Source organism: Ammodytes marinus (genome assembly GCF_949987685.1).
Source record: "Ammodytes marinus genome assembly, chromosome: 8".
Classification (NCBI taxonomy): domain Eukaryota; kingdom Metazoa; phylum Chordata; class Actinopteri; order Uranoscopiformes; family Ammodytidae; genus Ammodytes; species Ammodytes marinus.
Window position 1 is genome coordinate 13,352,273 of NC_137212.1, and position 14,848 is coordinate 13,367,120.

Below are 14,848 nucleotides of genomic sequence, written 5' to 3' on the forward strand. Positions count from 1 at the left end.
TTTAGAAAACACATCTTCGGTCAATAATTGTATTCTGTAGCAGGATCACACAGGGGAGAATATGAAAATCATCTGCAGCATTTTCTTCCAACACAGCCGTCACCGAGCTTTGACTTTTTTTTTTTTTTTTTTTTATCAGCTAAAGATAATACGACTGATGTGGTCGACATGTCACAACACTGTTTATAATGTCAGAGGTGCCTGCCTGCCGTTTCACCTTGTTTCACTGCCTTCCCTCAACTTTGTACCGTTACCGTTAACAAACACAAACACAGACTGCTTTACTGCTACCACCCTCACAGCAAACCTAAAATTGTACACGCCGTCCCATTGGTTGACAGACTTTTCCACAAACAGGACACCACGAGAAAAGCTAAAGTAAACAGTCGAGAAAAAAAAATTGCCCACATTTGGTTTCCACTCGATATTCTGAATTCAAATGTTGCTCCACGCTGGTGTGTGTTTGAATGAAAAGACAAAGCACTTGACCCCTAACCTCCTTTTCTCTTTCACTACTCTGACACACATTATTTTCTTATTATTTAAATGTTTTAGATCCAATGGCCTTTTCTCGCTCGCTCCAGTGGCCTTGTGAACACCTTTTTTGGGGTTTCTCATGAATATATGTATGTGTTTACTAGGGGGAGCTGTGTGTGTGTGTGCTGAGGGGTGTCAGCCTTTCTGTGTGGGACGTCTTCACTGGCTTTGGCAGGAGTGTGCTGCAGGGCCCGTCTTGCCCCCCGAGCTCAAAGCTATACCGCCAGCAACACAAATCACAAGCTCTACTCTACCACTTCCCCACCCGTGTCAGCTGGAAAATGACAGGCTGGGAAATTCTGCCCAGCGGCCATTGACAATTAACAGCAATTAATTACAGCGCACATGGCAGGTAAAGAAGGAAGAAGCCTCCGGAAATATTTGAGTTAGGTTTCTACATTCATCCTTATTTCTTTAACACATTCACTTTTCTCAGCTGAATGTGATCATTACATTACACATGGGTAAATCCTTCTGTTTCAATATTACACTGAAACTGCATGAAGAAAAAAAACCTACTCTCACTACGCAGTATTTATTTTTTATTTTCTATAAAGGACAACAGTGTTACTTAACCTGTTGGTTAACAAAATGGTGACTATGAGCTTGAGCTTCCAAATTCTCTATTTGACATTTACTGAAGCACGACCTTCAGTCTGCTTTATTCACTCCATAATTAGCCAATTCAGACTAAAACTTGTCAGGTTATGTGCGGAAAATAGTTGATTATAAATAATATTTTTGAAAATTAGAGGAATGTTTCTTGCCCTGCCGCCCTGTCACTTCTGGATAGCCGTGTTTGAACAAGCTTCTGAGCCACGTTCAAATTAAACAAGGAGGCCTCGATACGGCGGCCAAAAGTACCATCATTACCATTCTCGCAATGCCGCCAAGTTTAATATTTTATCTATTACTCTGTCTGGCGACTTTAAGTGCACATCAGCTACCAGATACCCCCCAACTCCCCCTGACCCCATCTCAAATACTAAGAAGCGATGCTGGATTTCAACGCTGTGGTAGAAACAAATGGGTTTAACTTCACAACGTTCTTGGTTTACATTTTCAAGTACAGATATTACTGAGATGTTCATTGTTAAATGTTTAAACAAATATAATCAACTGGCTTCACACAGGCAATCATACCTGTCAGGGCAGGTATTAACCTCTTTTTTAAAATTGTGGGCAACTCAATTTGGGTGGAAACTGTTCTCTTGCAAATTGATCTTGGAAGAATATTCACTCTAGAAGCTTTAAAAAAAAAGTTAATATGCTACGATTAACTGTGTTCAATTGTGAATCAATGGAGAGAAAAAAACGAGACTAGCTCCGTCACTTTGGTAGAAGTTGGAAGTCCAGCAGCAGTCAGCCTCCAATTTTAGCCGCTCCATGTTTGTAATTTTTCCCCTCTCCAACTTTCAGTAACAGTAATTGCAAGCAGGCATCCTATCTCGACAAATATACAATGCAGCTCGCAGAATGCAATAGCACTGCCCTGGATCTACTTTTCCACTGCTGCAGATGTATACTCTAAGTTCTAGATCATATGTTAGTAAGCCACGTTATTTATAAAACCCCAGAATAGACTAAATCTGTGGCGAACTATCCATGTAAACGCACAGAAAAAAAAAATACTCTGCATGCACCAAGAAAAAATGGGTGAATATTCTCCCAAATTAAGTGCATTTATTCTAGTACTGTACTTCAATACGTATTTGAGAAATATTTCACTTTTCTTAGCACTCTATTACTCGTTCTTGCTTATTTATTTATTGATGGTTAAGTTACTACAGTATATTACTTTAAGAACAAATATTTCATACACAAATCTCAGTATGTCACGAAGTATAATGCAGTTGTAGATTAAACTAGTCAACATAAATTATTAATATTTCAAATTAGCTTTACATTCAACTATAAAATTGTACTTAGACATAAATTATATTAATCCAACGATATAATAAATAGTAGCATATCACTCAGGGGTCAGTTTTCTGCATTATGAATACATACGTACATAAAGCTAATATATATTTCAAGTGACATTTTCAGGACTGGATTTCTACTTGTGATGGAATTTTTTTGATATTGTAAAATGACTTCTTTTAATGTTGAGTTGTTGAGCCACTGTCTAAGCAATGTTCTGTCATGACAGATTTCAGTTTTTCTGAATCTGAATCTCACTTAACCTAACAATAAAAGGATGTGAATGCTTCCCCCGCCACTGGTTAACAAGACCATCATGTATGATACTAATAACAGCTATCTGTTCTGTCTAAGTCTTGTATATCTATTTGGAAGAATCCCACACTTTTGACAGCAACACATTATCAGCCAGCCATTGAAAATTGAACATTGGAACATTTCTTCCTAGAAATATCTCTCCATAACTTGAAACAAATTGAATTACATTATGCAACAACACCAGGATAAAACTTGCCAAGTCATTCTACAATAAGCCAAATACCTGAACTGAAAAAAAAAAAAAAAAAAAAAATAGTGCCGTACCTTCTAGCTTCATGCCGACGGTGAGGCACTTTTGGAAGCGGCAGTACGGGCAGCGCTTCCTCTGGGTCTTGTCAATCTGGCAGCTCTGGTTCTCTATACATGTGTAGCGCTTGTTGTTCTGGACGGTGCGCTTGAAGAAGCCCTGCGGAGAGAACCAATTAAGACGTCAACCCGCTTGACCCCTGCAATGCGATGGTAATTGGCCCATTCACACTCCCAGACAGATGGAGAGGGACAGTCTTAATGGATACATACACACACACACACACACACACACACACACACACACAGAGCAAAGTTTTAAAGCTATACTATTGTGACGCTCCTGGACACACACATGCTGGACATAATGCAGGGAATGAATACACACTTTTTTTTTTTTTTTTTTTACAAATCAAACTCATTTCCATCTTTTTAAAAAAACGTTAATGTGTTGAAAACAGAGCCTTTTTTAAATAGTTTTAGATTGAGTCAATCAAGGAAAATTAGTCATACAATTACATGCCATAATTTTATCCAGCTTTGAACAAATAAACAACCTAAATGCTCTACACACTTCCTCACTTAGTGTGTTCACTGCATTATAAATTACTTTATTAATGTTGTAAAAATCTAATTTGTGTAAAAAAGTACATGACTATTCTAAAGTCTCTAGAATTTATGGGGAAAGCATCTTTTCAGATCTCCACTCAATTATTGAAAAATATGAGCACCAGAGTCCAAAAGATCCAATAAATTATATCCATTATTCACAGTTCCGGGATTACAGAGATTCATACCTGCAACGTGGAATTAATTATAAGCAGCAGCAGTGAAATCAAACGGGGGAAAGATGGTATTAACGTATTCTAGATCCATAACCTAGGAGGAGAATCCTTAAACCTGGTCTTTAAAAAAAAAAGAAAAACTTGCAGCTGTCAATATCTCACCAAACATAAATTTAATTGACAATCTGCATTGCCTGATCATTCCAAAAATAAAATAAAAAGAAGAAAAATCCACTGCACTCGCTTTTGGATTATCGACTTCTCAGTGCTAAAAAATCCATGCTTCAGAGGGAACTTTCTCTCCAATTTTCCATTTAGTGCGCAGCGTGTGCTATAAATATCTAAACCAAAACTGGATCCTAGCATGCTTTCAAAAACCACACAATATCAAGTCTGGAGATTAAGCCGACAACATTTCAATGAAAAGCTTTCATTTGACCGACTGTTTAACCAAAAAAAAATGCACTCGTCAAGGCTCATTTTTATTTTCTCAAGGGATTGCTGCAATCGACTTTCCCCCCCTTTTTTTTGTTGCCGTTAAAAAGATAGCAAAGTTTCGCAGTGACCCAAAAAATGTGTCATGAATTACCATGAAATCTGAAAATCAGCACAAAGTAGTAGCCATTCAGAAACGCTGTGTCCAATTGTAATTTGATAAATGATCTACGTAAACGGGTTTCCCTGACCTTGGAATTCCATCCCCCCAAAAAATTGCAGTCACTCGGCTCAAAAAGAGCAACCAGGAAATAGTTTTAACTATGTGTTAATACTAGTCATAGAAGCAGGAAAATAAAATTCACCTCTGATCAAATATTCTACCTAACTTTGAAATGTTAACAACAAAAAACAACAGCAGTCCCTTTACCTGAATTTGTTTTGCTTTTATTCATTTCTTTAGTAATTCTGCAGATCTTTCTTATCATTTTTGAAATGATCCCTTGCGCTACGGTCTGACCCTTGACCTTCTGACTTGTTGCTTGTAATGCTAGTTTTTGAGGATCATAGAGTTATACTGCTTTTGCTCTCCCGGCTCAGTGTTTGTCTCCCAAAATAAAGCAGGAGAGGGATCGAGCCTGTTTGTGTGCAACGAGGACCATGAAATCCCTTTCGACTTGTTGTTGTTATTCCAACAGGCATGATGTGGTGCTGTGTTTACTCTATGTGGGCTGGTGTGTCTAAACCAACACTGTCTGTGTGTACGAATACAGGTGTGTGTGTGTGTGTGTGTGTGTGTGTGTGTGTGTGTGTGTGTGTGTGTGTGTGCGTGTGTGTGTGTGTGTGTGTGTGTGTGTGTGTGTGTGTGTGTGTGTATGGTTGTTTGTAGAGTGAGTATGCGTGTGGTAGGGTAGAAGGGTACAGGCAGGGGTAGGGTGAGAGGGTGCAGATAAAGGACGATTACGTCTAAATACTCACTGAACAATTTTGAAGCATTTTCGAGAATTTGACTAAAGTCTTTCTTACTTTGGTAGACAAATAACTTTAACAGAAGTGTTTTCATTTTAATAGAAAACTAGGCATAAAATGTAGCTGCTGGTGTTGTGTATTTTTTTTTACGAAGCTGTAGCAAGGGAGGAACCACAGTGGAGAAGGATTGCACTGCCAGGTTGATAGCAGATATGTAATGGCAGTATGCGCCTGTAACGTGTCAACAAACTGATACATCAGTCCAGCCCTGACAATGGTGCTTTTACTGACTAGATCGCCTGCTTTTTAGAGATAATCAATGATAAGCTTGAAGTAATTATCAATATTATTCATGCTTCAACAAGGATAGGAAGCACTTTATAAAAGACCTCTACGTCAACATCCTGCATGCACACGCACACACACACACACACACACACACACACACACACACACACACACACACACACACACACACACATATACACACACACACACATATACACACACACACATAAATGCACACACACACACACACACACACACACACCCTTGTGTTTCAACTAAACTGGGACATGTGTTTGTGGATTGGCTCTCCAACACAAGCCTGTGCTGAGCCTGAAAAGCAGCAGAGATGCCACTGACGTCTCCCTTCAAGCAAGTGCTTAGCATCTCAAGGTCAATAATATAGGATCGAATCTATAACATCTGCTTTGAATAATGACCACATAGGCAAGAAATGTGCACTGATGCATCAATACTGTGAGCTGCAATTTTTTTTACACTGAATAGTGTTAACGCAGAGGCATTTGTTTTAGCTTAATTCTGCGCTGACAGCTTTACGGGGCCCAACAATAAAAAATAAAAACTTGGGTGATGCTTATTTGCTGAGTGTTGAGGAGAACAGTGGAAAGAGGCAGAAAATGGGACAAAAAGGCTGTCGATAGAGGTCAAATTAATTGCATCAACAGTGGCCTCTTTATTAACCCGTGTGAACTCTTTTTTTGTTGCAAGCAGACAACGCTGCTGTTCTCCTAATGGACATGTGATGAGAGTTATAGACAGTAGGATACAGCTTGTACAAACAGAGACAGTTATATTGTTTACTCTGCTCCCTACGTTGCTTTCTACATGGTGTACTCCTCCCCCGCCTTCTGTGTTTGGTGGTTGAAACTAAAAAAAATTGGCATAAACCTTTTGCATACTTTTGAAACTCATGTTTCTTTCCTGAGCTGCTTCACAAAATCCTCTGGCCCTCTGAGGATATTTCTTTTTTCTTTTTCTTTTTACTGTAAAAGATCAATATTTGACCCCCAGCTTCTATAAATTAGATTTTGTCATTCAATATTAATGGTGAGGAACTGGATCTTAACTGAATGGCTACACTTGTTGCAAGTCACTCTGGAAAAAAAAATGTGGGCTATATGTCTGGCATGCAAATGTGACTACAACAAATGCATGTCGCCAAACGAACAGTGAGGTTGGTTCGGTGAAATTAAGCAGAGGGAACTAACCTTGCAGCTCTCACAGGTCAGGAGTCCATAGTGATACCCCGAAACTTTGTCTCCGCACACGGGACACATCTCGTCCAAGTCTTCGTCATATGAGTAGTCCATCATCTTCATCGGGTGTGCTGCGGATGAGACACAGAGACAAGTTTATATTCAGTGCTGAGCAGCAATCTATTTTCCAAAAGCCGCACTTTTCATCCATCAAGATGCACCGCGGGGAACCACGCGACGCAGCTGAATGAGTTTTATTCTGTTTTTTTTTTTTTTTTTTTTTTCTGTCTGAAACGTCTGTCGGTAGGTATGATTTGAGGAGAAAGAGGGGGGGGGGGCGAAGAATGGTCGAATTTGGAATGAGTTGAAAGGACGCGACCATTTATTTCTCCTTGTTGCCGCCTGCTCTTCTAGATTTGTTGCATACAGGAGCCAAAAAACACACACATAGGCTACACACACAGAAAGCGCATGAAAGTGAGCCTCATAAATATGCATGCGCTGAAATCGCTGTGGGAAATGGAGAGATATTAGAGTTAAGGATTGGAGGAGAAAAACGTTACCGCCCACAGACAAATAAAGACACACAGAGAAGCCCTCATCTATAACTTGAACCAACATCATTCTTCCCTCTCGAAGAATGCTGTATCTTGCAGTGCTGTAAACTCATTTATTGTAGCCTATGTGTGTTTGGTGGTGCAACATTGCATGCGACTTTCTGCGTACGCTGGAAACAATAACATGTATTAACAAATCGTCTATATAATTAGATATAATACTTTAGTCATTATTAAGAGTTAGGGGTAAGCAGAGACGACGCGGAAAATGTTAGATACATTATTGCAATTTAAAACCAATTTAGAAATCCTCAACAATTGCCATGTTTTACATTTTCTTTTTTATCGAGATTATAGGACTCAATGCATTAGAGTTTGATTGCGATGGAATTTGTCACATTTGCTTTGCGTATTGGAATTAGGCCTACTTAGTTTGATAAGAATGTGATAGCGCTAAGCAAATAGCTATAGGTTGACGTTTATAACTGTAAAAAAACATTTATGGCTCCAAAAATAAAATTCAGCCAGGATCAAACAGGAAAACCTCAATGGATGTGGATGTAAAAGTGGAAATATTTTGTCAACTAGACGCCTTCCAAGGCCTTCGCGCGCGCGCGCACACACACACACACACACACACACACACACACACACACACACACACACACACACACACACACACACACACAGCACTGCTCTACTTCAAAACTCCACATATCTGCTCGCTGAGACCTTTTAATTAGACATGATTTCTGGTTTGTTAACGCGTTGCCCTGCTGGGATCCGCGCTGCATATTTCAGCTGAAGCAACAAGTTCCACGGAGCTGCCGTTTTTTTCTTAAAAGGACCTCAAAGCAAACTCCATTTCCGAGATGTCTCGTGCTTTTTGCGCATGAGGATTTGAAGGGGCCTGTCCACGACGCGCGACAGCTGCCCATTTTGGACATTTTGATAAGAAAATAAACTTTATCGAGGCATTGGTTGCAGCTATGCCGTGGATCAGGTCGTGGTAAATAAAAATACATCAGTAGGTTACCTCTATGGCCCCAATGCCACATATAAATAAAACAGGGTTTAGCTTTAAAGTGTTACAACACCGAGGCTGCTGGTATTGCAGTGTAAACCATGGCTTTACATTTTAAGGAATTATATCAGCGTTAGGAAGCTGTTTTTGTCTGTGTAGCGAAATATAAATAGCATTTTTTTTTAAAAGTCAAGATGGGGTTTATTGAGTTTAGCGGAAGCCTCCTGCCTCACTGCTTCATAATCAAGCGGAGGTTTGTCATACAGAGCGTGTGCAGGTTGCATTGCTTTTGATGGTTCCGGTCAACCTGCTCGATCCTAACACCACGGCCACTTGCTCATGCAATATCCAGAAAGCAACCAAATGTGTCAAAACAACAAAATAAACAAATAAAAAACGCAGATGATTCCAAGAGAAAACATATTACAATGGGAGCTACCGTGTTTTAAGGCCTATGTTAAAAAAATAAAATAATAACATAAAAGTATATAACCGGCTCTCTTAACAAGCCACTCCTTGTGTTGTACTGTTATCAGCGTCTCAGAGTCATAAACCAAGTCCGGGCTAATTGATTGCCCGTTTATATTGCTGTGAAACGACTCGAGGGGAATAAGTGGGAAACGTGAGTTAATATTGGCAGAAGACTCGGTCTCTTTTCACATTGTCGGTACTTTTATGCGTAATTTGCATGAAGTGATTTAAAAAGATAAAATAAATCAGTTAGTGTATGGGTTTAGAATTACTATACATATGCCCAATCGAAATGTGTTTAGCATTCAAAGCTGTACGAAATCATGAACCTAAATGTTACACATTCGCAGATGCAAAGCAATGTTGTCCTATATAAAATAATTATAGCAATAGTAATAATAATAATAATAATACCACACATTTGCATACATGATTGTAGCATCATACCTATGCTAGTAATAGGTCTATATGGTGTCACTTTTTAATTTATATCAATCTGATTTTGAAATTGCATTCATTTTTTGCCAACTGTTTATAGATAACAAACCAGAATTGAGTTTAGAACATGAGAGAATATGAATTTGGGGGGTATTTATTTCTTATCCAATATTGGCCTTTTAAAACGTATAGCGTATACATTTGACCAGATTAACAGGTTTCCTGGACTAACGTTTACAACCCGAAGTCAATCACAAAATAAAATAATCTCAATTCGTTTTCTTTATCATAAATCGGAACAAACTCCGTTTTAACTACTTTCTGTATACCATAGCCTACGGATAAAATCAACAGTGATTTCTGCAGGTTAGTTTTAAACCGACGCTCTCAACGTTTTTTACGCACCAAGCGCTTGCACACTTCCAACATGAGTGACAGCTGAGTATGATTATTGTTTGATCGCGGGCCAAACCATAGCAAAGCAGATCTGCATTCATGCTTCCTAATTATTCTATCAGAGTAAAGATTCGGAGAAATTAACTGAAACAAACCCCTAAACATAAACACTAAAAGCTAAATCACAGTAAACAAATGAGCTTCAAAAGTCTACTACTTTAGCACGTGTAGACTACCATTTAATTTTCACCATATATTGTCAGTCACTTGCTATTGGCCTAAATTGTCCGCAAAAATGTGTTGGATACAAATCGTGTTCAAAAGTTTTTGTGACACTGAAGTAGCCAATACGCACTGAGGACTTTCAGTCCGGTAACGCTCAATATCCACTAAGTGGAAGCGAATGAAATTGCCTAATTTTCTTAAGAGATGGAAATGAATGACACTTCTTACCTTGCATATTCCTTGGCATGCGCCCTTGTTCTCCATACGATCGAGCGAGTCCCAGGGATTCAGTGTCGAATTTGGGCAGCATGTCAGCGCTGCCGGCCTGAGCTGGAGACTCGCACCGCTCGGCGGAACACCTGGACGCGGGAGGCAGACGGTCCCACAAACACACTTCAAAATGTCCCAAATGTCTGTTTAGCTCTTTATTTCTTACTTTCTGTCTCACACTGTCATCCAGTTATCGGACCATGCTCGGAATGCGTAGCCTGACTCAAGCGGTGCAGACTGTCTTCAAACGGCCGGCTTGCATAACCGGCGCCCGTCTGCTCTTTTTAACTCTAAACTATTTACTTTATCTTACTTGCTTTTGCGCACAGAACTGCCATAATACTGCAAAACACTGGCGAGTGATTCCTTTGATACTTTTCGAAGAGTTGCGCGCTAAATTCGAGAGTTAGTGTCTTACTCAAACTGCAAAGCGTCCGAAATAAAAGACGATGGTAAATTTCCCTTAAGCTTCCCAAGACTTTATAGCGCGTCACCCATTAAAGTCGGACTGTCAATGTTACTTTCAGCCTTTAGCAGACGAGTACGCGCCGGCGGGGCCGCCCTCTCCTGTGCGTAAAGTAGGATTCGGAGTGTCGGTCTGACTGTCTGGAGATGTGGAGACCTGTCCTCCTCCTCCTCCTCGCGGCTTTGTTTACTCCGCTCTCTCCAATCCGGGGCGCATGCGGTCGTCTGACATCATCTTTCCAGGGTCCAATCAGACGAGGAGACCGAGACACATCGCCTCAAACCCTCCAGTTTCGCGTCTCCAAAATCTCAGCTGTTTAATCCCGTTAATGATGGACTTTAAAAAGCGGAGGGAGAACAAGGAAATCCAGCGAGGTAAGGCAACTGCATGTGAGAGCAGACTCCCCGAACGCAGGGAAAGCAAAGGCAGCGCGCAAGGTATGTGGTTTGGAGTGTGTTACAACGGGAGCGTATTGCAGCACACGCACGCACACATGCACGCGGGTACACACGCTTCTTTAATGTTAAGTTTGTTGGGGATTAAAAGTCTTCATCCCTATATATCAGCACTCGGCGTGGGTCCGATGGTTTATAGCTATAATTGGTTCAGCTCGCTCAATAATCAATTTTAGCATCATGTTCTCCGCTTCTATGGTCGTCTCGCAGCAACCCCTTCATAAATTTAAAGGATATAATTCAATACGATGTATTAACCTTTCTTTCTTTCTTTCTTTCTTTCTTTCTTTCTTTCTTTCTTTCTTTCTTTCTTTCTTTCTTTCTTTCTTTCTTTCTTTCTTTCTTTCTTTCTTTCTTTCTTTCTTTCGTAAAATATAGGCTAACCTCCGTTTGTTTGGTCAATTTCTGCAAAACGTGATCAGCGTCGGCCGCAGGCTCAAAACGGCCTTTATTTTTGGATCAAGTCAGCCCCCATTACGCAATAAATTATACATTTGCTTCTGAATTATTATCAGTAATTGGCTGAGCAGGGATCATTAGTGATTTGACGTCAGGCTCGGACTATTTAGCCAGTTCCAAATGAAGTAATAATTGGGTCGATGTCCTCAGACCCACACTCCACGCGCTTACTGGCGAGCAGGGTGACCGCCAGGCCCACCTGAAGGGTCACAGAGGGCACACACACACACACACACACACACACACAAGCTCGCACGCACACACGCAAACACACACTCACATGTCTATCATTTTTTTAATGTTTTTTTTTTTACAGTATATGGGTATTAGTTGTCAGCGCAAAAACTTACACTCCCTTCTGAGTGAAATATTTACTTAATCATCTTAAATCAATTAGCATGTATTGCTATTGCTATAGAAATTTCTACAGCATCAGTTAAAAAGCTGCATAAAATGTGTTCCATGTCTTCATAATATATTATGGAACGTTGTTCATCTAGTACAATGACAAAATTATAATTTGTTGACACTTAAAAGTCACTCCTCCAAATTTGTATTGAACATGTTCTTCCTCTCTTTTATATGCAATCCAGATGTTACTTCAAGTATTTCAATACCAGTTGACTTCTAAAAGTTCATATGACTAAACACTGGCCACAAGACAATATCACTTACATCCAATAGAAATATGTGTTTCAGTTAGTGTAAGTCAGTGCTTTGTGCTGGAAATGCAAACTGCAACTAAGCTTGTTTTTTTTATCAGGTCCTCTGTGGACGTAACCTGATCCAGTTGTCATAGTTTTTACCACTTTTTCCTTTCCCACAATGCTCTCACTCACACACCCAGTTGGTTCTCACTACTCTTTTTGAATATCTCAATGTCACATGTGATTATCATTGATTAATTTCCCCCAAATATCCAGCAAGTCTTTAACCCCTTTGATGCAAGTGTTATGCAATGCATTAAATGACACTAGGTTTTAAAAGCAACATCTAATTATGTTAAACTTTATTTGGGTGACCAGCACATCAACCACAATGTTGACAGGGTGCAGGAGGTTCCACCAATCAGCAGCTTACTCTTAAGGCTAGGCTGTGATTGGTTAAAGCTGGGAAAACTACAGGCAGTGAGAGGGGGGCGGGGAGGGGGGGGGGGGGGGGTTACAAGGGAGAGGACAAGTAGGGGCAGGGGGCTGAGAGGGGGGGATGCAGGTTAGGTTATAAAATGACACAGAGCCTGATAAGACCTTCTCTGGCAAGATAGCACTGCTGGAATGATTAACCTGTATGGATGGAGAGAGAGACAGAGAGAGAGAGAGAGAGAGAGAGAGAGAGAGTGCTGTGGGGGAATGTAATGAGGGACACAGAGGAAGAAGGAAAGGATAAACGTCAGGTCAATAGGTTTGAACGTAAAGAGAGCAACAGCATACTAGACCCATTATATAGAAGACAGGGTTTGCTTATTATACATAGCTACAATAAAAAAAAGAATAGAAAATTAATTGAAAAATGAATACTAAAAGACAGAGGGAAAGAGAGAAAGAGCGCCTGTTCCTAAGTGGTGTTTTATTGACAGACAGTTTACAGTTTCAGGTAATAAAAGTCACATCAAACGAGAGGCCAATTCATGCCGACACTATGACTCAAACTTTGGACTAATCCTCTGCCACGTTTCACTTCCAAGTTTGGATTTATCCAAGTGGCACACATGCACACACACTCACTGATGATTTTCAGCTACAACATTGCTGTAGTAAAATCAAAAATCATGTTTAATATAATGTGGACCTTCTGTGCATTACTGCCTGTGTGTGTGTGTGTGTGTGTGTGTGTGTGTGTGTGTGTGTGTGTGTGTGTGTGTGTGTGTGTGTGTGTGTGTGTGTGTGCGTTTGTGGGCATGTGTATTACCGGTGTGATTTTGCCATTGTGCATCAGTTTCATGCTTGTCTATTTGCATGCAATTCTGGGCTTGTATGTCGTTTGAGTGTGTGTGTGTGTGTGTGTGTGTGTGTGTGTGTGTGTAATTTTGTTCATGAAAGAGTATGTCTGCATGTATAACTGATCTGTTGTGATCAAACAATGGCCTTGGAATTGTTACACACAAACTAACATCATTAAATTATAATCAACACATGCTCGCTATTCTAACCAGGAAATCACCCCTCCACTGCTCACCCACCAGACACACACACACACACACACACACACACACACACACACACACACACACACACACACACACACACACACACACACACACACCTCCCCCCTACCTACCTCTGTGTTCTGTACTGGAGACGTGATGTAAACAGTCAATTGGCTCTAAAAATACAGCGGGACCCGGCGTACAGAGCAACGACTCACAAAAGAAAACAAAGAAGGTGGCGGTTTGACACAAACATTGCGTGACTGATTTACACAAAACATAAGATGAAAGGAAGCCGAGTTCTGAGGTGTAGTTTAAGAAGAAGTACTACACATACAGATTAAAGCAACAGAACAAAAAGTATAATACCCCCTCGCAAATATAGTGAACTAAAAAGCATTAAACAAATGGACCATCAAAAACTGCATTAACTCATTTTCATCGTGCCACAAGGTGTAACTAAGAAATGATCACTTTGTCAAGCTGTTACGGTGTTTCCTCTGTTAAATGGCTGTCTCAGTTGGTCAAACTTCTGTTCTGTCGCCCACTTCTCTCCATGACGTTTATTGTGTTGGACTACAGCCAAGCACCACATTTTATTTGCCCTCTGATGTTTGCAGTTTCTATTATGGGACAAAAGTGCAAAACATTATGGCTCATACATGTAACGTGTTAAACGAGGAGCACAGTAATCCCTCCCACCATTCACCAAATCGCTACAGGTAATTATGTTAACAGGTGTTCTGACAACAAAAGTGCAAGTTAGATCAATGAAAAAGAAATGTGCGGTGTGTGTGTGGCACTGGTTGCAGGCAACACTGAACAAGCTAAAGACAGGACGATTTAGCCTGAAAACATATTTTGTGGTTGAAAAATCACACTTTGTTTATAGATGATCAAAACATTTAATTTTTGCATTTTTAAAAGATGCATATAGCTAAGTGCAGGGCTAACTCCATTAGGACACTGTTTCTGCCTCTTTCTGATTGTCTCTCCCTCATTATTCAGTATATCTCGTATCCCTTTGACTTTCTATTGTGCCCCAGGTCAACTGCTGTTACCTGCTGGACTCCAGGTCTAAGTAGGATATGGACAGTCACTGGATTATTGGAGAAAACCGAGTCTGTAAACAGCAAGTGTTGACATTTGGGCTTAGCAGATAAACCTCACAGGGGATCAAACAAAAACTGCCCCTTTTGTGTGTGTGTGTGTGTGTGTGTGTGTGT

The 14,848-nt window shown here is 40.2% G+C and overlaps 1 protein-coding gene across 1 annotated transcript in view; it reads right to left on the reverse strand.

Moving 5' to 3' along the window:
* nr5a2 (nuclear receptor subfamily 5, group A, member 2) overlaps positions 1–10,253 on the reverse strand; it is a 62,573-nt gene extending 52,320 nt beyond the window's left edge. The window contains exons 1-3 of the mRNA XM_080033331.1: positions 10,055–10,253; positions 6,728–6,846; positions 3,043–3,184 (exon numbers count right to left, since the gene is read on the reverse strand). Coding sequence (XP_079889457.1) covers positions 3,043–3,184; positions 6,728–6,846; positions 10,055–10,136 — 343 coding nt within the window. The 5' untranslated portion in view covers positions 10,137–10,253. The remainder of the gene's footprint in view (positions 1–3,042; positions 3,185–6,727; positions 6,847–10,054) is intronic.
* Positions 10,254–14,848: the final 4,595 nt, after the last annotated feature.